This window comes from Myxocyprinus asiaticus, chromosome 23, assembly GCF_019703515.2.
Source record: "Myxocyprinus asiaticus isolate MX2 ecotype Aquarium Trade chromosome 23, UBuf_Myxa_2, whole genome shotgun sequence".
Taxonomy (NCBI): Eukaryota; Metazoa; Chordata; class Actinopteri; order Cypriniformes; family Catostomidae; genus Myxocyprinus; species Myxocyprinus asiaticus.
The window spans coordinates 8,148,646-8,173,348 of NC_059366.1; the positions used below are offsets into that span (position 1 = coordinate 8,148,646).

Consider the following 24,703-nt stretch of genomic DNA (forward strand, 5'->3'; position numbering starts at 1 on the left):
GAATGTGAAGGAGCCGTCTGAGACTAAACAACCAATAACAGTTTGTTTTGTTGTTACGTGCCATCGTGTTACTACAATAACAGACATTTAAACTGTCCTGCGTATCAATAAAACTTATATCATGTACAGTCGAAAAACATGTGGATGTACCTAGTGTAAACAGATGTACAGTCGTGTGAAAAAATAAGTACACCCCATGGAAATTGTTGGCTTTTTTTTTTTTTTTTACATATTTGGACAAGCAAACATTTGATCCTCTTTGAAACAGTGCTTATTAATAAAGTTGATATACTTGAACAAAACCACAAGGAAATTAGATTTTCAATAATTTATTCAGCAAAAATATCAATAGATGTGATATTCTTCTGTGCAAAATGTAAGTACACCCTTGGCCCCCCTTTAGCAGAAATAACTTCTTGTAGGCGTTTTGCACAATTGTCCACCAGTCTCTGACATCGGCTTGGTGAAATGTTTGACCACTCTTCCTTGCAAAATTCTTTCAGTTGCAAGATGTTTGAAGGTTTTCTTGCATGTTCTGCCCATTTCAAATCCCCCCCCCCAACATTTCAGTGAGATTCAAATCTGGGCTTTGACTAGGCCATTCTATAACCCGCCATTTCTTCTTTTTGAGCCATTCCTAGGTGGATTTGCTAGTGTGTTTAGGAACATTATCGTGTTGAAAGGTCCACTTTCGGTTCAACTTCAACTTTCGGACAGATGGCCTCACATTATCTTCAAGCACTCTTTGATATGATGCAGAATTCATAGTTGAATCAATGACTGCAAGCTGTAAAGTACCCGAGGCAGTGAAGCAACCCCAAACCATAACATGTCCACCACCGCGCTTCACAGTTGGTATGAGGTTCTTCTCCTTAAAAACTATCTTTGGTCTGCGGCAAACATGTGTACTGCTACTGTGGCCAAACCACTCTATCTTTGATTCGTCTGTCCAGAGCACATTATTCCAAAAGGCCCGGACTTTGCCTGCGTGTTCATTGGCAAACTGTAGTCTTGCTCTAATGTTCTTTTTAGACATCAAAGGCTTTTTCCGGGCACGCCTCCCATGCACATCAAATTTGTGCAATCTCTTTCTGATTGTAGACACATGCACTTTGACACCAACAGTTGCAAAAGTTTCCTGCAGATCCTGTGATGAAATTTTGGGGTTCTTGGAGACTTTTTTGTTTTTAAATCAAACGGTCTGCTCTTGGGCTGAATTTGTTGAGACGGCCAGTCCTGGATAAATTGGCAGTCATTTGATATCTACGCCACTTGTAGATGATTATCCTTACAGTGGAATGATTTATTTCAAATAATTTGGAGATCTTTTTAAATCCCTTGCCAGACTCATAGGCATTCACAACCTTTTTTCTGAAGGCCTCGCAGAACTCTTTAGATCTTGGAATGATGACACCACACACCTCAATAGCAAAGAGAACACCAGACACTAGATATGAGAGGTTTAATTAAGACAGGTTCCACCTGCACTCCCTAAGGAGATTCTAATCATTGGCACCCAATCTTAAAAACACCTGATTCTAATTTTATGGATTTGAAGGTGTGATAAATGTAGGGGTGTACTTACTTTTTCCACATAAGAATATCACATCTATTAATATTTTTGTTGAATAAATTATTGAAAAAGTCAATTTTCCTTCAAGTTTTGTTCAAGTATAACAACTTTATTAAAAGGCACTCTTTCAAATAGGATCAAATGTTTGCTTGTCCAAATATGTCAAAAAAGCCAACAATTTCCATGGGGTGTATTTATTTGTCACATAACTGTAATTCACGAACCTCACAAAACATCTGCAAATCCAGCATTTAATCAATCTTTTAATATAAAAAAAATCTTAATGGTCCTAAAAATAGGCTTTGTTTTCCATTGCAAAATATGCTGTAATTGATTTTTCTTTTGATTTCGATGTAAAATAGGACAGGTTTTGTGAGAATCACATCTTATTTGCTGTCATTTAAATGATGTTTTATTATGCATATATCTGCATTTTACTAGCCCCTTTCCTTTCTGTCGATCGGTATCGAATTGTCAATGTGCGTGATTTTTATATATATGTATATATTTTTCCTTTATTAGTTGTTTATTAGCGTTTGAATATGCACTTTACATTGTATACACTTAAGGGCCACACAAACATGTTCAAAACGCTCAGCCCCTTTACCTTCTGTTTGGCTTTAGGAACCGTATGAGGTGTGGATGTGGCGGTTTTCTTATTCATGGGTGTTTTATTTTCCATCTTTTCTTCCTCATTCCTCTTCCTTTTTTTCTGTGTATCTGTAATCAGAGGAAAGAGATAAGACACGATGAACTCAGACGATACTTTTGTTTTAAAGTAAGCTTGACACTTCTTCATACAATGAAAAGAACAGCACTGATGTAGGACATGCCCAAGCAGCATGACTAACTCCTAATTGGGTTTCATGCAGGAGTTAAAAACACTGCACAGAGACCAAAACAAGATAAACGCAAGAGGTTTAAATAGCAATGAATGCTACATGTGTTACAAGTAAATAATAAATAAACATGACAGTTTTACACTAATCTGACAATGTATTCATTTAAGAGCGGTTAAAATGTCATACTTTCCTTAAAGTGATAGACATTGCCCTAACCATGCGCAACACTTCAAAGGGAAAAGTGATAAATCTGTTGCCGATTGATTATTCGACAACTTACAATACAATTGTAATAATCACATCAAGTACATAATAGTAATAATGATGCTTGCCATAACAAATATGCTCTGAATATCTAATGCCCAAAGTATATTTCGGTCAGACGCAAAAGCAAGGCATCTGCGTACAAGACGCAAGACGCAAATTTCGTCATCAGCAGAGTGCTCGAGCACTGAACGCGTGCAGCCTGATTTTTCCAAGCAAGGTGGTGCGTGTGCCTGGAATTATTTGCACTAATTAGTGGGTCCACAAGGTGGCATTACTCACAGTTGAGCTGCTGCTGTCATGAAGAAGCCTTAGAAGATGTAATCACTGCTAAACAAAAGGAGACAACAACAGTGGATGTGCACATCTTGAGCTTGTATGAGGTCAGAAGATAGTCCAACTCGAGTCTGAAGAACTATAAAGACACATTTATGGGTCTAAACTCCTGAAGAGAAATCGGCCAGTATCTCATAGCAGTCGTAGCGCACTGTGCACGCAGTCAAATTAAGAATACTTTAAAAGGGTTGCGTTCGACTGTACGCAGATGCCAAGCGTTCGTGTCAAAACCGAAGTATACTTTGGCCTCATGATTGCTGTTTTGTGCAGCATTTTCACATTCAGTGAAAGAAAAATGACTAGACACTAGAAACTTGCACCTGGTTAGAAAACAGTATGAGAAGGCCTCTAGGAAACAACACGTCAATCATGCTCAACTGAAAAACCAACGATACTGCTGACTTTGAACAATTGGATATTGAGCACTGGCAATACCGTTTGCTGAAGTAACAGGTGTCTTGGCCACTTTTGTTGTTTCCTCGTCCTCAGATGAAGAGTCCTCTGATGTGCTGCTCTCTGCTTTGGCTTTAGCAGCCTGTGTTTTTGTAGCAGGTGGTGTTTTTACAACAGGTGTTTTCGGCTGCTGCTCTTCTTCATCTGAACTGCTGTCACTTGAGGATGAAGCCTCTGCAGTCTTCTTGGCCGGCGTCTTCGCAGCAGAGGTGGGGGTTTGTGTTGCAGCCTTTCCGTTGCCGACTGCAGGTTTAGCCATGGCTTTGGGAGTCACAGTTGTCTTTGCCGGCGCCTCATCTTCACTGGAACTGTCTGAGTCGCAGCTGCTAGACTCGGCTGCAGGCTTGCTGGCCAGTACAGGGGTTTTGGCAGCAGGCGCAGGGCTCTTCGCAACAGTTGGTGATGGTTTGGCTGATTTGGTGGCAGGTTTAGGGGCTAGTTTATCAGTAGGGGTGGGTTTGGCTGGGGTAGAGGTGGGTTTAGACACCGGCTTGGTGGCAGGTTTCTTCTGAATTTCCTCTTCCTCTGAAGAGCTGTCCGAGCTGCTTTCGGCTGGTTTAACGGCGGCTTTAGGGGTGGGCTTTGCTGGAGTAGCAGCGGGTTTGGATACTGGTGTACTGGCAGGTTTCTTTTGAGGTTCCTCGTCTTCCTCTGAAGAACTGTCCGAGTCAGTGCTGCTTTCAACGGGCTTTTTCGCAGGTTTAGCTGCAGAAGTGGGTTTGGCTGGGGCAGGTTTTGTTGGAGTAACAGCAGGTTTGGTGGCAGGTTTCTTTTGAGGTTCCTCATCTTCCTCTGAAGAACTTTCCGAGTCAGAGCTGCTTTCAGCGGGCTTTTTCGCAGGTTTAGCTGCAGAAGTGGGTTTGGCTGGGGCAGGTTTTGTTGGAGTAGCAGCAGGTTTGGTGGCAGGTTTCTTTTGAGGTTCCTCATCTTCCTCTGAAGAACTTTCCGAGTCAGAGCTGCTTTCAGCGGGCTTTTTCGCAGGTTTAGCTGCAGAAGTGGGTTTGGCTGGGGCAGGTTTTGTTGGAGTAGCAGCAGGTTTGGTGGCAGGTTTCTTTTGAGGTTCCTCATCTTCCTCTGAAGAACTGTCCGAGTCGGAGCTGCTTTCAGCGGGCTTCGTCACAGGTTTAACAGCAGGTTTCGGAGTGCTCACAGGTTTGGATGCGGCAACTGGTTTAGCTGGTGCCTCATCTTCAGAACTATCTGAATCTGAGGGAGATAAAACAGCTTAGGCGTGATGTTTATAAAGATGTTATTAGCTTAAAGCTATTAAAAGGTTTGGTCCACCCAAAAGTGAAAATTACTTACTGAAAATTATTTTAATTCATTATTTAACATTATTATTTCAAGTAATTATTCACTTGCCTGTGACATTTCGAACCCATGAGAGTTACTTTCTTCCATGAAACACAAAAGGAGAAATTTTGAAGAAACAGCAGAAAGGACATTGAAAGTGAACAGACACCACTTAGCTCCCGAAATGAAAAATAAAAATAAAAATGCACTATACTGAGTCCATATGACTACGCAATTGTTTTTTAACTATTATATATTTTATATGACTTCAGCAGACTTTGAAAATGTGTGTTCTGTAGGGGTGTAACAATTCACTTTTCGCAGGTTTAGCTGCAGAAATTAGCAGTGAATGGTTCAATTCACAATTCTTTAAAGTCTGAATCAAGGGATTTATTATTATTATTATTATTATTACTTTAAAGACACATTCTCTGTCGGGCTTCAAACGGACATTTGATTCCTCACACTGAAAAGGCGCGTCTGTCTCCCGCTCCTGGTGCTCCGTGTTTTATATTAATTTTTCTGTTTCAGTTTTTTCCATCTCAGCTGAACTCATCGTACAACACCTATGGCTGTTGGTGTGCAATCATATTCAGGGTTCCCACTATTTTCAAGACAATTTTCCAGGACATTTTATGTGCCACGTGGTTGTAATATTTAAGCAAATGAGAGGTCATTAAAATTGTGGCTTTTGGAGGGTCATTTTTTCAAAATTCTGTATTCAACAATTTAATTTAATTTCATCATCGTAGTGGTGTCTAATTAAATGAATTTACAACTTGAATCAAATGAAAATATAATTATTTTAATTATGCATTATTTTTTATCAAATGAAGCACTTTTCTACAAGAACAATCTATTTTTCCCCCCATTTCACACATCTATTTAAAACAGGCTTTTAATTTTGGTGTTTCTGTTTAAGTTAAGCAGTTTGTCACATGACCCAGAGTAATTATTAAACTCCACAAAAGCTGTGATGTAATTAAAATAAATATATAGTCTGTATGTGCTGCACACTTCAGAGTGCTCTGCTCACTGTCATCTACTACACAGACAGATTATTATGATGGTGTTTTCAGTGCATAAGCAGCCGGCTTCACACTTTCATTTTGAAACACGCAGCACATGCAGATTTTATATTTAATTAAATCATAGCCTTTTGTGGTTTAATAATCACACCTGAACAGAGAGATTTTTATTTGATTAATTGTGCATACAAACATTAATTTTCATCCCAAATGTGTCAAATTCCATGACATTCTACATTTTATAGCTAATGCAACTTTGGATTCAGTGCTTCCATCTGTGTTTTCCGCATTGCAGAAATCATAGTGCCCTAATGTGGCGGTATAAGCGGACTACAATCATTGAATTATTGAAAATTAATTTACATACCGAGGTGTAAAGGCCACATCATCGCCATGCTACCACCTTGGGTGTGAATTAAAAAAATAATAATTTAATCTACTGACCAACCCTCATCGTAGTCTTTAGTTTACAACTCAAATATTTTTGTAGTTAACACTACAGCAGTGTTGGAACGAAAACTTTTTGCACTATATCAATACCTGTACATGTTACAAAAACCTTATCAGCATCACAATCAAATAGTTTTAATATATGAAAATATTTTCCAGGACAAATAATTATTTTCCAGGACATTTACATATTTTTCTCATTTTCCATGACTGGAAAACAGCATTGCAAAATTCCAGGTTTTCCAGGATTTTCAGGATGAGTGGAAACCCTGATATTTTAGAGCTCCTTATGTGCAATGTAGTAATTTCCATTTGTATGCCTGCATTACGCAGGAGTAGGACATCGCACTTATTTGATAGAACAGATGCTAAAAAAAAAATGTTTTTTTTAATAAATAAATAAAAAATATCTCCACAATGCACATCGTCACATTTTTTAACCGCAATGTTTCGTGCCATGATAAACCATTATACCCCTTGTGTTCAGCATGATTTGTGTGCTATATTCTGTTTTGCACTAAAGAAAATAGCAGTGTGAGCATTTTACATAACATTTCCTTTTTGTGCTCCACAGAAGAAAGTCATACGGGTTTGGAACAACAGAATTACAATTTCTGGATAAATGAACCTTTCAAAATCTTTTTAGCAGACTATCAATCTGTATATTCTTCAGTTTAGATTCTGGTTTAAAGTTACAGGATGTACAGTTCCTCTCTTAATTGACAGCAACTCACCTGAACTTGAGGAATCGTCTTTCTTAGCAGGTGTCTTTGAAGCAGTGGTCATCTTTGGAGGGGCACCTTTAGCTGGGGCAGCCTTTGCTGGAGCCGGTTTAGCCGCAGGTTCCTCGTCCTCAGAGTCTGCAGAACTAGACGATGACGATTCTTTTGCAGCCGGTGTGACTTTAGCCGGAGCTTTCTTGGCTGGCACAGGTTTAACCTGGACAACTTTAGTGGCTGGTTTCTTGGCGGTCTCCTCGTCATCAGAGTCATCAGAGCTAGAAGATGAAGACTCATCTGCAGTGGGAGCCACTTTGGCAGTTGTGGCTTTAACTTGTGTGACTTTAGCAGGTGCAGCTTTTGCAGGTGTGATTTTGGCAGCTGGTTTTGCTGCTTCATCCTCCGAGCTTGAATCTGAGCTCGAAGAGTCCTCCTCCTGAGCAGGAGCAACCTTTGTAGGTGCCAGCTTAACTGGAGCTGCTTTAGCTGGTGCGGCTTTCACCGCTGGCTTCGGTGCCTCATCCTCTGAACTTGAATCTGACAATAAATAAACTCATTAGCACTCTGTCATAGAAGAAATGAACCAAACATGACTGCTTGTGGTGATTATCTGGAGAGGGCTGTACCAGAGCTGGACGAGTCCTTCTTAGCTGCAGGTTTGGGGGTCACAGTCTTAACTGGGGCTGCTGGAGAGAAACACATCACACAAATTTAAAAGGGCAATCCCACAAAACCGGTCAAAAACATGCTCAGGTTATTTTTAACCCCAAAATCAAAAAGGAAAAAAATAATAAGAAATTATATTTTGCTTAAAAAGAAAATGAAGCCGAAATGATAAGTCGCATCTCTGAGGATCACCTGCAGAATCTACACATCGTATCATTCAGTATTGGGCCTTGTTTTAATCGGAAACATCTGCTATATGTAATCATCTAGAACAGTTTTTCACATCAGGTTTGCTTCATGTAAATTATACAACAAATAAACCAAATCTGTTTATAACATAAGTAACTATGCTGAATATAAATAAACAGCTTTTAGTCTGCGAGTAAAACAATACACCTGTTGTATTCTATTCATTCATTAACATTAGTGACTGTCTATCTGTGGATATTTCTGATATATTACCCTCTATGCTGTGCATTAATTATCCGGTTCACTGACTGAATGTTTTTACTACAAGTGTGATGAAGCATCATTTTGTGGGCACGTGTGGAGCTGCGTTTGACAGTGGACTAGTGTTCGTTAGAACAATAATGTTATGATGGACAAAATACTGAAACTGGTTGCATAAAGTACTTTGTAAAGGCAAAATATTCTGAATTTGCAACATTAAAACACTTTTACCGTCTCTATGACTGATGTTTTCATTGGTTTGTAAGCATTAGGGATGGGACGATATATCGAATTTCGATATATCGAACCAAAAAAAAATAATAAAAAAAAAAAAAAAGAATCCATGGAGGCAAAACTCATTTCAAAATTTGAAACATTGTTTTCTGTCCATGTGATCATAAATGAAATGACCCGTCAAACATCATAAATCACTCTGATCACTTTATTTTACCCTTACTGCGCTTTTTTTTTTTTTTTACACTGTTTAATGGGTTCGAGCAAGGTCCTTGAAGCACTTAAAGTTCTTGAATTTAGTTCTTAATTTAAGTACTGAAATACATTATTTTATTGAAAAGTGCTCGAGTAAAACGGGCCATTTCTTCCATGCAATGTGTCCAAAGATGAAATCCCGTGCTCCACTTTCACAGAATAATGTGTCTTAATATCCTTTGTTCTTTACAGACAGTTAAAAAAAGTAAAAAGAAATATTTTTAATAACAAGTAGTACGGATGCGCTAAAGAAACAAGACTTCTCTCTCGTTTATGAATGAACAAACACCTGTGCGAGTCTGATGCGAGTTAAACTCTTAAAGTGACAGTACCATTATTGCGCTTGTTATACAAATGAACAAACTTTATTACTTGTTATTACTTCTAACATTGACAGCTCAAATCATCATTATACATACAATTTCAAGAAATAATATTAATTGACAGAAAGTAGAATTTTAAGATTTTTAAAGTTAAAATGTGATTATAATCAAAACAAATAAATTTTTTTTTAAAATAAAAATATACACTTTCACATATTTTTCGGGACAGGTTCTGTTCTATTGCTTGTTCTGCAACTGATCAGCCTAAATGTAGCCCACTACTTCTGAAGGCTTATTTGTTTGTGATCTTTTCTTATAGTAAAAAGGTAAATGACAAACTCTTATTTAAACTTTGAGCATTTATATTGTTTACTAAAGATGAGAAATAATAATGTGCATTTTGTGCAAACATTTAAAAAAAAACTATTCTGCTATACTTTGTCATTTAAGAGTTATTAAATCGAGATATTGAATCGTAAACCTCATATTGTATATCGAACCAATATTCCCCTTTTTCTCCCAATTTGGAATGCCCAAATCCCAATGTGCTATTAAGTCCTCATGGTTGCATAGTGATTCGCCTCAGTCCGGGTGGCGGAGGACGAATCCCAGTTACCTCCGCGTCTGAGACGGTCAACCCGCGCATCTTATCACGTGGCTTAAGCGCGTTGCCATGGAGACATAGCGCGTGTGGAGGCTTCACGCCATCCTCCGTGGCAACCACGCTTAACTCACCATGCGCCCCTCCGAGAACGAACCACATTATAGTGACCATGAGGAGGATACCCCATGTGACTCTAACCTCCCTAGCAACCGGGACAATTTGGTTGCTTAGGAGACCTGGCTGGAGTCACTCAGCACGCCCTGGGATTCGAACTAGCGAACTCCAGGGGTGGTAGCAGCATGTGTGTTTTGGTGTGCAGTGCGTTTCATCAGAGACAGTTTAGCAGATATGGAGTAATTGTAATAAAATGAATGGGAGAAATGTAAAAAACACCCAACGGCTGGAGAAAAGGAAGTCCCGCCTTACAAGTAAAAAAAAAAAAAAAAAGTCAATCATTGTCTGCGATTTCGTGTATGATTTCCCAGACTCTCCTGTTTTTTTTTTTAGCGGTATTTTGTCTTGCTGCCGTCAGCCTCTTTTGAAACAAAGTTTGTCGTCTTGCTGTGAAAAACAGCCACATGCCGAGAATAAAGAACATCATTCCTTCGATTTCCTCCATTGCTCCTTTGTTGTGTGTTTGTGTCGCGTTTAAGATGATGTCACGGCAGTAGAGGCGGCGCAACTATGAAGATCAGCCTATAATCCCACCCACGTTGAGGCTGCACTAAACTGCAGTGGAAAAGCAAGCTCAGAAAAGTAAAGCGAGCAGAGTTGAACCGTAACGTGCAGTGGAAAAGTGCCAAAAGTTGTTTGATTTCAAACTTTAACAGAAACTAGGACTGTAAACACTTCATAATTAATTGTGATTCCAATAGTAAAACTGTCAATAACTGCCATTTGTTCTTCAATAAAAATGTGTTGAAGGGACAAAATATCATGCCAGTTAACATGTACATCTTGATTTATATCGTTATTAGCATCTTTATTAAGTTAGATTATCATAAAATATCTGAAATAATTTTAAGTCATCTCGCGGCCCCCTTGAAAATTTGCTGAGGCCCCGCAGTGTGTCCCCAAGCCCCCTGGTAATGAATAACTGGTAACCCTTTTACACTGACATGGTTTGGGGGCGGGTTCATGGGCCGGTGCGACTTCTCGAACTGTTCCGCACTATTCCACTGCAAAAAAAAGTCCGTTCCAGGGCCGAAAACCTGGTTAGGCACAAACCACAAAAGCTACCTGGTCTCTACGCAGGAACCGATTACGTCAGGGGGCGGAAGGCGGGATAATGTTTCGTCACCAAAGTTTTCCCAAACAACAACAGAAGCTACCATCTGCAGCAAAGAGTACTTTTTCGCTCTACAACAATAATAAAAAAGAAAAAAAAAAACACAAAATTATCAGACACCAAAAGCGTTCAGGTAACACAACGAAACGAGTGCTCTACTTGCAATATGGTATTTACGAAGATCCGAGATAAACTAGAGATCGCAAAGAAAAAAAAAAAAAACTCTACGAAAAAGATACAGCACGAAATGGAAACACTTTACAATAACATTTCATTTATTAATATTAGTTAACAACATTAGTTAACATGAACTAACAAATGAACAATACTTGAGCAATTATTAATCGTAATGTTAATTTCAACATTTACTAATACATTTTTAAAATCCAAAGTTGTATTTGTTAACATTAGTTAATGCACCATGAACTAACATGAACTAACAATGAACAATTGTATTTTTATTAACTAACATTAACGAAGATTAATAAATTGTGTAACAAATATATTGTTAATGGTTAATTCATGATACCTAATGCATTAACTAATGTTAGCGAATGAAACCTTATTGTAAAGTGTTACCCACGAAATGATGCACGCCGGCTTCAATCGGGCAACTGACCAAATCATAAACAAATTGAAAAACACTTAAGGGAGTGCAGGGACTGTAAGAAGGACCTAAAAAAAAGTGACAGTGGATGGAGCAATGATGTTTTGGACACCGACCAGCCAGCTATCTAACCAGGGCATTGAATTCAGCCAGTCACGCTCGAGAAACACACTAAATTGCCGGTGTCCTCTGCAGCTGATCACGGTAAGTTATTATATTTGCCAACTTTGTTAGCTTTCCTTACTCTGTTGTCCTTTTATTTTGTGCAAAGTTTTGATGATGTAAACATAATATTATCAAGACGTAAACATATTATAATATGCTATGGCAAAACTCCAAACATAACCATCTGCTACACCAATGTTAATAATGATTCCACTGTTACAGTTTACAGAATTTAGCATGTTAAGCATAGTTCATTCAAAATAATGTAATTACATTACCTGTCGTCTTTAGCATAAATGTAGTCTCTGACAATCATGTTGAGCAATGTAATAGCGTTAGATTGCATTACTCCGTATGTTTAAATATCTCCTCAAAAACAAGAGTAAAAGCTGTATACAAACACTGTCACACGCCATATTTGTTTGTGGGCAAGTGATGTAGTTATATGAAACTATCACGTAGCCTTTTGTGTCATGGTTCGGATCTATAGTCAGTGCAAAAGCACGGCCGGTTTCAAAAAAGGCTCCAGTGGAGCACAGGCTCGGCACGGAAACCATTGCTATTTCGGTGGAAAAGGGTTATGGTTAAGAGGGTTTTTGGCATTAGCACTGTACCTTAACCATGGTAAAATCACTGAAACTTGTCTCATTTGGCTTAATCCTTTAGCAAGTCAAAAGGAATGAATGTTGAATGTTACATTTATATAACGCTTTTATGACACTACACTCAAAGCGCTTTACATAGTGAACAGAGGACTCTCCTCAACCACCACCAGTGTGCAGCATCCACCTGGATGATGCGATGGCAGTCTCAGTGCACCAGTACGCTCCCCACACACCAGCTATCAGTGTAGAGGAGAGAGTAGAGTGATACAGCCAATTAATGGAGGGGGATTATTAGCAGGCCATGACTGATGAGGGCCAATGGGGGAATTTGGCCAGGACACCGGGGTTACAGCCCTACTCTTTACAAGAAGTGCCCTGGGATTTTTAATGACCACAGAGGGTCAAGACCTCAGTTTAACATCTCATCTGAAGCACAGGACACCTCGATCACTTACCAGGGGCTTGTTTAGCTTTGACTGGAGCAGAAGCGGTCAGTGTCCTGGGGGGTGGAACAGCACTGAATTGTCCTATGAAAAAAAGATGCTCTTTTAATAAATAGTCTAATCTATTTTTCAGAAACTGGCTTTTCTCTTAAAGGTGCTGCAAGAGATCTTTTTTATGGAATAGCACACAGAAAACATCCCTACACCCTGACAGATAACATTGAAATAAGTGTCCTGAAAAATCACACCACCTTCTGTGACAGCACTTTACTCTGTTAACAGCAAAAAAGAATCTGCCCGAGGAGAACTGTTGTTTAGCCAACCAAAAGACTGAGGCGTCTGGTAGTGATTTAGCGCATTTGGATTTGCTGATGTTACTGGAGGACAGGGATCTAATCAAGTAGCTAATTCTGTTTTTAGAATGGAATACTAGCTTAATCCTTACTGAATACTTGAAGTATTCACTGTTTATAAGATATTAAGGGAAACAGGCATTAATCCATGATAAACGTTTAAAACGCTAGTATGCTACATGACCTGGCTGAACTTAGCAAAAGAGCTAACATCATTAACTGCACCATTAAGATCAATGTGAGAGAACAGTGTAGTGATACCAGTCTTGGGTTTCTTTGATGGAGGAGCCTCTTCTTCATCCGAGGATGACTCTTCACTGCTGGACTCTGCAGGCGCCGCTGGCTTGACTGGAGGTGTCTTCACTGGGACAGGTGCTTTTACTGCCGTCTGTGATGCATAGAGAAAGATAACAGGCTTAAATCAAACATATACACCAATTCATCATGGCCACTGCGCAATTAGATTAGAACATGTCATCCCTGAAGTGTCCACAGACCATGAAATCAAAACACATTCAAGTTAGGGCTGGGCGACATGGCCAAAAATTTTATCATGGGGCCTGGGTAGCTCAGTGGTAAAATACGCTGGCTACCACCCCTGGAGTTCGCTAGTTCGCTAGCTCGCTAGTTAGAATCCCAGGACATGCTGAGTGACTCCAGCCAGGTCTCCTATGCAACCAAATTGGCCCGGTTGCTAGGGAGGGTGCAGTCACATGGAGTAACATCCTCGTGGTCGCTATAATGTGGTTAGTTCTCGGTGGGGCGTGTGGCGAGTTGAGCGTGGATGCCGCGGTGGATGGCGTGAAGCCTCCACAAGCGCTATGTCTCCGTGGCAACACGCTCAACAAGCCACGTGATAAGATGCGCGGGTTGACAGTCTCAGACTGGGATTAGTCCTCCACCACCCGGACTGAGGCGAATCACTATGCGACCACAAGGACTTAAAAGCACATTGGGAATTGGGCATTCCAAATTGGGAGAAAAGGGGGGAAAATCCCCCCCCCCAAAAAAATATCATCACGATATTCTTTCATATCGTTCAATATCGATATCACGATATAAACAACGGACACTTTTTATAGGTAAACCTGTACATCTACTTATTCATGCGATTATCTAATCAGCCAATCGTGTGGCAGCAGTATAATGTATAAAATCATGCAGATATGGGTCAGGAGCATCAGTTAATGTTCACATCAACCATCAGAATGGGGAAAAATGTGATCACAGTGATTGACCGTGGCATGACTGTTGGTGCCAGATGGGCTGGTTTGAGTATTTCTGTAACTGCTGATCTCTAGAATGTAAAGAGAATTGTGCGAAAAACAAAAAACAACCAGTGAGCAGCAGTTCTGTGGACGAAAACGCCTCGTTGATGTGAGAGGTCAACGGAGAATGGCCAGACTGGTTCGCGCTGACAGAAAGGCAATACAGTCACTCAGATAACCCCTCTGTACAGTTGTAGTGAGTGGAATAGCATCTCAGATTGCACAACATGTTGAACCTTGTAGCCCATCCGCCGCCTCAGCAGAAGACCACGTTGGGTTTCACTTCTGTCAACCAAGAACAGAAAGTCGAGGCTGCAGTAAGCCTACAATTTGTGTACCTCAGCAGAAATCGAGATTCATCAGACCAGGCGATATTTTTTCCAATCGTCTACTGTCCAGTTTTGGGGAGCCTGTGCCCACTGCAGCCTCAGTTTCCTGTTCTAAGCTGACAGTAGTAGTACATGGAGGGGTCTTCAGCTTTTGTAGCCCATCAACCTCAATGTTCGACATGTACGTTCAGAAATGCTTTTCTGCATAGCACTGTTGTAAAACTTGGTTATTTGGGTTACTGTCACCTTCCTGTCAGCTTGGACCAGTCTGGCCATTCTCCTCTGAACTCTGTCATTAACAAACAGTTTTCACCCACAGAACTGTCGCTCGCTGGATGTTTTTTGTTTTTCGCACAATTCTCTTAACACTCTAGAGACTGTTGTGTGTGAAAATCCCAGGAGATCAACAGTTACAGGAATATTCAAACCAGCCCATCTGGCACCAACAATCATGCCACGGTCGAAATCACTGAGATCACATCTTTCCCCATTCTGATGGTAGATGTGAACATTAACTAAAGCTCCTGACCCATATCTATATGATTTTATACATTACACTGCTGCCACATTATTGGCCGATTAGATAATCACATGAATAAGTAGATGTACATTCACATTTGCACATTTTTTTGGAATTTCCAAGTTGGCAGAAGAAAAAAAAAATCCTAAACAGTCAAAACAGTCTTTTACAAAACTGCATTGGTGGCCCAGAGACAGCCAAAGCAGAGGGGTCTGAGGGATCTTCTACCAAAATATTAAAATATTTTAAAGTTTATCAATCGAGTGCAGTTGGATATGAATGTTGTTATCTGTTCGCTTTTAAGCACAATGACAGCAGTCCAGTATTTGTTTGAATATTTTTACATTCAAATTATATATTATTCTTTACATTCAGATCCCAAAATATAGGGGCATAGAAGCCCTTGTGACAGAGGAATGATACTGTATGGGGGGTTCAGGGGTATCCCCTGAGAGAACATTTTGAAAATGTAAAAGTCTGAATGGACCATTTGTTTATTTTCATTAAAGTCACTTTATGCAACCAGTTTAAACATTTTGTCCATCATAACATTATTGTTCTAATGAAATCAAAACCGCTGTCAAACGCAACTCCACATATGCCCATAAAATGATGTTTCATCACACATGTAGTAACAAATTGTCAGTGAACCGAATAAATGGCACATTGCAAACAGGGTTGTAAATATCAGAAATATCCACAGATAGACAGTCACTAACATTAATGAATGAATAGAATACAACAGGTGTATTGTTTTAATTTATTAGCCCTCACGTGGATGCACTGAGCAGGCTAGATACAGGGCCATGGGGAGCAGAAAAGAACTGTCAAAAGACCTGTGTAACAAGGTAACAGAACTATATAAAGATGGAAAAGGATATAAAAAGATATCCAAAGCCTTGAAAATGCCAGTCAGTACTGTTCAATCACTTAAGAAGTGGAAAATTCGGGGATCTCTTGATACCAAGCCAAGGTCAGATAGACCAAGAGAGATTTCAGCCACAACTGCCAGAAGAATTGTTCGGGATACAAAGAAAAACCCACAGGTAACCTCAGGTGAAATACAGGCTGCTCTGCATTGAGAATACCATCCCCACTGTGAAGCATGGTGGTGGCTCACTGATGTTCTGGGGGGTGTGTGAGCTCTATAGGCACAGGGAATCTTGTGAAAATTGATGGCAAGATGAATGCAGCATGTTATCAGAAAATACTGGCAGACAATTTGCATTCTTCTGCACAAAAGCTGTGCATGGGATGCTCTTGGACTTTCCAGCACAACAATGACCCTAAGCACAAGGCCAAGTTGATCCTCCAGTGGTTACAGCAGAAAAAGGTGAAGGTTCTGGAGTGGCCATCACAGTCTCCTGACCTTAATATCATCGAGCCACTCTGGGGAGATCTCAAACGTGCGGTTCATGCAAGACGACCAAAGACTTTGCATGACCTGGAGGCATTTTGCCATGATGAATGGGCAGCTATACCACCTGCAAGAATTTGGGGCCTCATAGATAACTATTACAAAAGACTGCACGCTGTCATTGATGCTAAAGGGGATAATACACAGTATTAAGAACTAAGGGTATGCAGACTTTTGAACAGGGGTCATTTCATTTTTTTCTTTGTTGCCATGTTTTGTTTTATGATTGTGCCATTCTGTTATAACCTACAGTTGAATATGAATCCCATAAGAAATAAAACAAATGTGTTTTTCTGCTCACTCATGTTTTCTTTAAAAATGGTACATATGTTACCAATTCTCCAAGGGTATGCAAACATTTGAGCACAACTGTATCTCATTAAATCACAGTTTTTGCATCAATCTCACTAGAACATAAATATTGGGGCTGAATGTTTACGTAATGACTTTCGCACGTCAGATGGTATCAGTTTTTGGTATCGGAGCATTTTTCTGAGTACCAGTACATGAGCGTGGTATCGGGATTTGGGACATCCCTAATAAAAAGAAAATGAGAAACTGTTACACATGATTGTTTAAAGCAAATTCTCCCATTTAAAACAAGCCCAAAAAACTGTGATACGGTGTGTAGATTCTGAGGTGCTGTAATCTTCACAGAGCATGTTTGACATGTTTGTGGCTGAATGGTAGTTAGACAGCTGGCCGGCTGCTCCCGGGTCTAGTGCCTGCCACATCCAACCTCTGTAAGTGCGACTTAAAGGTGTCTTTTTTTTTTTGTCAACAATGCAATTGACCCAGTGCGACGACTTCCGGAAAATACTGTAGTAATTTTATTGTCTCTCCTTGTCATCCATGCCAGAGATGACGACATCTGATTAATATTCACAGAATTAGAACAGAAATCTATTCGTTTATTATTAAAAGCTCGTAACATGCTGATTAATAAAGGTACATTTAGAAGTAAAAAAAGCTATGGTCTAAAGGCGCGTAGGAACCACGTTAACTGAAGTGGTGACTCATGTCTACTCACATGCGGGGAAAAGAGGCAATGCATGGAGTGAGACAGGGCATACATGAAGTGTGTTCGGTGCTTGAGAAAAATATTCAAGAATACAGCGCAGAAAGATCAGAGCTGGTGTACAGAGCACTGTTGTTTTTTTGCGCTGCTAACTAGAGAAGATGTGAGGGCACAACCGTCGTCATTAAGTCTTGCGGTCCGCATGGAATCGATCCGGGGGCAGCTAATGTTAGCAACTTCATACAGTCAGAGAAAGCCGAAATGCTTGCGTTTTTAGCGTCACGCACCAGATCGTCTAGATGTAGAACACAGGCTAAATATCGAAAATGACTCAAAAGCTTATAATCGATATTGCTGATTTCTTTTTAATCGCAATAGAGATTGTTTTATCGCCCAGCCCCAATTCAAGTCCTCTCTTATAAAACTGAAAGGAATGTTTCAGGTTCTATACAAGTTCAGCTCTATGATTGTGGCAGTATATCCAGCACCACAGAAGAACATTTCATTTTAAAAGCATTCTGGAGGGTTTAAAAGCAAAAATGTGAAGCTTATATTGCACTTACATTAACTTTTTAGTAAAAAGAAAAAAGCTGTATTAATTGTCCTTGTGTGGTAGGATTACTTTTCTTGGTGGATGAACAGGTTAGGTGTTGCAGATGTACTTCCTGCGAGTAGTTTGCTCCATGTAAATATTTGCTATCTGGTATCCTTGTCCGTATCATGTAAAAGTCAACAGGTTTACATGATCATTACATCGAAGTTGAAAGACTGATTATAACTTTACAGGTCAGTAAATTATTTTGTCAATCTAATCTTAAAACAAAGTTTAAGTCTGGTTATGCCTTTAAAACAATGTATATTGTTTTAGGGCTGTCAATCTATTAACATTTTCAAATCAAATTATTTATATGCATTTATGAATATTTGCTGAGAAAGGCCCTCTAATAATAATAACAACAATAATTCAATACATAATGAATGAATTATAAATAGTTATTTTATTTCAATTATAAATATATATTCAAGGCCATAACCATGCCTTGAACATTGGTGGGGACCAAACCATTTTGGGGGTGAGGGGTCGTGGGTGTTGAGGTCACAAATATAATGGTCCTCTATGGTTCTTTAAAATAGTAAAGGCGCTAAATGCAATAAACTTCTGAATAAAGGCTTTAAATGTGTTTTAAAATCTAAGTTTTTTTGTTTTTGTTTAAGTTCACACAGTACAGGTCTTACCATGGTCTAGATCTAATCTGAGGGTGATAATGCTCTACTTTGTTTTATAGATCATTTTCTAAAAAGATGTCAAGTGAATTTTCTAAAAAGCTACTTCAATAACCTGCCAGATAACCACATTCATTCAATTCCTTTACAATGTACACACATTCATGCTTTATCTTAAGCCTGATATGCTGAAAACTGCTCCGTTAATGTTTTCACATTCACAATTATAAATGACACACAAATCACATACTGTACATGACATATGACAAATGGTGAATAGTTTGCACCCTTGGAAATCACTGATGGTTGGTACAACATTTCAATCATAAAACGGAGTAAATATTGCACGTTTAGTTAGAAACTTACAGCCTACTGAGCAAGCTAAAATTTAAACTTAAACTTTAAACCTTTCTCCCACTGCAGTTCTCTACAGCTGTACATTGTCTATACAGCTTGAGTTTCGCTTACTGCCCTCTGCTGAAAACAGATGGTATTTCAAGCTTGAACTGCTCTGATGGTAGAGTATTCTTTATGGTTTGAGGACATGATTGTGTTATTTTAACGCATAACTTTTTAATACAATTAATCAAACTGAATTAATGCATTCAACAGCCCTATTATATTATTGTTTACTGCATGGACCTGCATACTTCAGGTAAGTGCATTATACTCAGGGTTTTAAGTGAATACCAACCCACCCGCCAAATGTGGCAAATCAGCAGTGCAATCAGTCACACTTACTAGCCATTTTGGCAGGTGATGTTTTCATGGTTTTTCCTGCATTTAAAATTCTGTGAATGTTGGGTGACTCGGGCCACTGACGAAGCAAATTTCACAGTATTCATCTTGTGTTCAGCACTAAATATGCCTCTAATAAATTACGCATTTGTGCAGGGCGAATGGTGTGCATTCGTGCGAACCGCTGTGAAATGTGTCAAAGGGATGAGCCAAAATTATTTTCTGTGGTAATAAACATTATGCTATAAATGCATGTTGTATATGTTGAAGTCATAATAATACATTTTAAAAGTACCTTTGCTGGTGTTTCATCCTCAGATTCACTCGAGCTGTCCTCGCTGCTGCTGCTGCTGTCCTGCTTCTTCTGGGCTGCAGCTGCATGAGTGGTTGCAAAGGGCACCTTAAGGGTCGACGTCACAGGTTTGGCCCCTGAGGAACACACATGAATGACTTGAGAATGCAACAGTAGACGTGTCAATGGGTATAGACAGATGGTAGATACATGTGTGGCTATAAGTGGCCAAGACTGCTTTGCATGTTCAAAACAAGTCCTAACAAGGAGGAACTTGATATGGTAACCCAGATTTTGCTGGGTTTTTTTTTTTTTTTTTTTTTAAAGAGGGTCAAGTCTAAAAAAAAAAAAAAAAAAAAAATGATGTAAACAAAATTATGCCAAAAACGCTATCGATTGAGCTTAATTTGTATTGAAGCCGAAATAGTCCTTTACTATAGAATTCAACTGATTTACAGAGTGTGTATATAACAGCTTTAAATGTGGCTCATCCAATCCAAATTTAGAGTTGGAACTATCCATTTAAAATATTTACTGTAATTTGAGACAATATTTATTATAATATATATTATATTTCTATTAATTACATTTGATTGTCAAACTATTAATAGTTTCTATAAAAGCTGTTTTTGCACTGATAACGGTCTTTGCATTCATTTGTTACAAATAATCTTTAATTTGGTTCACATCCATCAAATTCCAAATTAAGAGAAAATAGTCAAATTTGATGAAGTATCTGTCATTTGTGAAGTACACTCACCGACCACTTTATTAGGTACACTAGGGTTGTGCCGATAGACGATCTCTGGGATTGACGATGGTCAGAGTGATCGCCAATAGCTGATGCCTTTGACGATGTCAAGACGATATTTGGCTCATTTTCCCATTAATGTATTAAATTATTATTAGGCTATTATTATCAAATTAATATTACAAATAATTTGCCCCGCGGCACACAGATACACGCTTGAAGAAACACACTTTATTATATTATTGAGAACAGATGACAGAAAAGACGTCTATGCACATGTATGACACGCTGTTTGTACGGAGGCATGCAGTCTCGTGGAACACACGCATGTAAAAGGTTTTCACTCTCTTTGTTTCTGTCTTCTGAATTTTTTGGCAAAAACAGTATTGTATATGAGTGCTGTATTTCAGTGATTATTATCATCATTAAAGCTGCAAGCAGCGATGAACAGGCCCTCGCACCCTGGTGCATGTTGGGGCTGCTGTGCCAGGGCAACGGCATTTAATTTTTGTAGCATTTTTTGTGTTATAATGCATTTCATTCTTCAGGTCATGTATTTGTATGTAATTTTGAGAGGACAGGAGAATTAAGGAGGTAAAGGCTTTTTATTTCACAACAAATTTGATCGGAAATAACATCAGAATAATGATACTGACATATAGCCTGACAGGATCTTATATCACAGCAGATATTTAAACAAAGACAATGAATTTTTCTCAGGCAGTTTAGTAGGCCTACTTGAGCTGCGTCTGACTGGAAAGTTAATTTTTCCTAAGGTAAGACACTTATTACTTCACAACAAATACGACTTTTATAACTATACATCAAAACAAGTCACTTCCTGTTGCAAGTAGGTGGCGCTATGACTATAACTTAATATTGGCATGTAGGTGTATTCAGGCTGGGACTGTTATCAAACGTGAAGTTTGGGGCAGATTGGACATTGTATGTTTGAGTTACAACAACTTCCTGTTTCATGGCGAAACATCGAACTACGCCAGGCCACCACGGACATGCCATTCAAAGAAAACTCAAAAGCGTCGCAATTTAGCATCGCAAAGGACTTTAGATTAGACTGACCGAATATGATGTTGATCTGATTTAATCTCTAGGAGGAGTTTGTTAATGTATGAGGCCTGGAAATGGCAAAAACTGAGCAAAAATTGAAGAGAAAAATAAAAATGGTTGACTTCCTGTTGGGTTTAGGATATGGCTTTAAGAGACTTTTTTGTATGTGTTAGAATATATATTTTTAGCGAATCTCCGCTCTCTCCCTAACAAAACGGATGAACTACATCTCCTCACCCGCATAAACAAGGACTTTTCAAACTCTGCTGCCTTGTGCTTCACAGAAACCTGGCTGAGTGAAGCCATTCCAGACAGCGCGTTACATCTGCCGGGCTTTCAGCTGTTCAGAGCGGATCGCATAACGGAGTTAACAGCGAAAATGAGAGGCGGTGGAACATGCTTTTACATCAATGAAAGTTGGTGTACAGATGTAACTACATTAAAGAGGATGTGCTGTCCTAATTTGGAAGCGCTCTTTATTAACTGCAAGCCTTTCTACTCGCCGCAGGAGTTTTCCTCGTTTATTCTGGTGAGTGTGTATATCGCCAAACACGTGTTTGAATGCCGCGCTGCAACAGCTGGCTGATCAAATCACAGACACGGAACAATACCCGGTCTCAGTTATTATCATTCTTGGGGATTTTAACAAATCAAACCTCACACGTGAACTGCCCTAATACAAACAGCACATTACATGCCCCACCAGAGACAGAAATATACTGGATCATTGCTACCCAACAATAAAGGATGCATATCACTCTGTTCCTAGAGCAGCTTTGGGACTATCTGATCACTGTCTGGTTCATCTTCTTCCAACCTACAGAAAGAAATTTAAATCTGCTAAACCTGAATTAAAGACTGTAAAGAGATGGACCAACAAAGCAGAGCTGGAACTACAAGCCTGCTTTGACTGCACTGATTGGAGTGTTTTTGAAGCTGCAGACACCAATCTGGACGAGCTCACAGATACTGTTACATCATATATCAGTTTTTGTGAGGATATGTGCATTCCTACTAGGATGTATTTAACATTTAACAACGACAAACCATGGTTTACAGCGGAACTCAGGCAGCTTCGTCAGGCCAAAGAGGATGCTTACAGGGTTGAGGATAGTCTTGTACAATCAGGCCAGGAACACACTGATAAGGGAATCAGAGTGGCTAAAAGAAGATACTCTGATAAGCTGAAAAACAAGTTTTCAGCTAACGACCCTGCATCAGTGTGGAGCGGCATGAAACAACTTACGAATTACAGGACTCCTGCCCCCAACCCTGTAGCGGACCAACAACTGGCTGATGACCTGAATGTGTTCTACTGTAGATTTGAAAGGCCCAAACTCACACCCCACACCCACTCTGACCTTCACTTCACACAAAACACCAACACCTCCTGCAACCCCCCTCCTGCTACTCAACCTGCACTTAAGATCTGTGAAGATGATGTGAGAAGCATATTTCGACAACAAAGGATAAGGAAAGCACAGGGCCCAGATAACGTTTCACCTTCCTGTGCTAACCAGCTGGCCCCCATCTTCACACAGATCTTCAATAGATCACTGGAGCAGTGTGAAGTCCTATGCTGCTTCAAACGTTCCACTATCATCCCCATTCTTCTCCCTCTACACCAATGACTGCATCGCCAAGGACCCCTCTGTTAAGCTCCTGAAGTTTGCAGATGACACCACTGTCATCGGCCTCATCTGAGATGACGATGAGTCTGCATACAGAAGGGAGGTTAAACAGCTGGCTGTCTGGTGCAGTCAAAACAACATTGAGATGAACACGCTCAAAACGGTGGAGATGATTGTGGACTTTAGGAGGAACACCCTAACACTGACCCCCATCACCATTCTAAACAGCACTGTGGCAGCAGTGGAGTCATTCAGGTTCCTGGGCACTACCATCTCACAGGACCTGAAGTGGGAGACCCACATTGACTCCATTGTGAAAAATGCCCAGCAGAGGTTGTACTTCCTTCGCCAGTTGAGGAAATTCAACCTGCCACAGGCACTGCTGATACAGTTCTACTCAGCGGTCATTGAGTCTGTCCTCCACTTCAATAACTGTCTGGTTTGGTTCAGCTACGAAATCAGACATCAGAAGACTACAAAGGACAGTTTGGACTGCTCAGAGGATTATTGGTTGCCCCCTGCCCCCCCTTCAAGAACTATACACTTCCAGAGTGAGGAAAAAGGCTGGAAAAATCACTCTGGACCCCACTCACCCTGCCCACTACCTTTTTGAACTGTTGCCTTCTGGCCGACGCTTCAGAGCTCTGAGCACCAGAACCGTCAGGCACAGGCAGTTTTTTCCCCTCAAAAACTATCCATCTCATGAGCAGTTAAATTGCCCCATTGAGCAATAACTATGTGCAATACACAGTTTAGTCTTTCTTATATTTATCCAACACAACCAACCTCTTCTGCCATTTAATTCCTCTGGGGGAAAAAAACTAAAAAAAATTTTTTTTAAAAGTACATAAAAGATTGTATTAGATTTGCACTACCCATGTGTGTGTATATGTAGGTATGTATGTGTGTGTCTGTACATATGTGTATAATTAGTTTTATTTTTTTATTATTATCTATGTCTTGCTGCTGTTTTTGTATTGTTTTTGTATTGCTGTACACTGGAAGCTCCTGTCACCAAGACAAATTCCTTGTATGTGTAAGCATACTTGGCAATACAGCTCATTCTGATTCTGATTCTCTAAAGGCACTGGGAATCTTGTGAAAATTGATGGCAAGATGAATGCAGCATGTCATCAGAAAATACTGGCAGACAATTTGCATTCTTCTGCACGAAAGCTGCTCATGGGATGCTCTTGGACATCCAGCACGACAATGACCCTAAGCACAAGGCCAAGTTGACCTTCCAGTGGTTACAGCAGAAAAAGGTGAAGGTTCTGGAGTGGCCATCACAGTCTCCTGACTTTGATATCATTGAGCCACTCTGGGGAGATCTCAAACGTGCGGTTCATGCAAGATGTCCAAAGACTTTGCATGACCTGGAGGCATTTTGCCAAGATGAATGGGCATCTATACCACCTAGAATTTGGGGCCTCATAGACAACTATTACGAAAGACTGCACGCTGTTATTGATGCTAAAGGGGGCAATACACAGTAT

The 24,703-nt window shown here is 39.7% G+C and overlaps 1 protein-coding gene across 3 annotated transcripts in view; it reads right to left on the minus strand.

Annotated features, from left to right (window-relative positions):
* The window catches only part of LOC127413919 (nucleolar and coiled-body phosphoprotein 1-like), a 44,074-nt gene that overhangs the window by 8,172 nt on the left and 11,199 nt on the right, over window positions 1-24,703 (minus strand). For 2 of the 3 annotated variants that reach the window (XM_051651488.1, XM_051651489.1), the window contains exons 6-12: window positions 19,761-19,894; window positions 13,213-13,339; window positions 12,611-12,682; window positions 7,585-7,644; window positions 6,974-7,495; window positions 3,451-4,674; window positions 2,181-2,293 (exon numbers count right to left, since the gene is read on the minus strand). In XM_051651488.1, the coding sequence (XP_051507448.1) occupies window positions 2,181-2,293; window positions 3,451-4,674; window positions 6,974-7,495; window positions 7,585-7,644; window positions 12,611-12,682; window positions 13,213-13,339; window positions 19,761-19,894 (2,252 nt within the window). Of the gene's footprint in view, window positions 1-2,180; window positions 2,294-3,450; window positions 4,675-6,973; window positions 7,496-7,584; window positions 7,645-12,610; window positions 12,683-13,212; window positions 13,340-19,760; window positions 19,895-23,079; window positions 23,294-24,703 lie in introns of all 3 variants that reach the window. The other variant, XM_051651490.1, reaches the window with a different exon arrangement.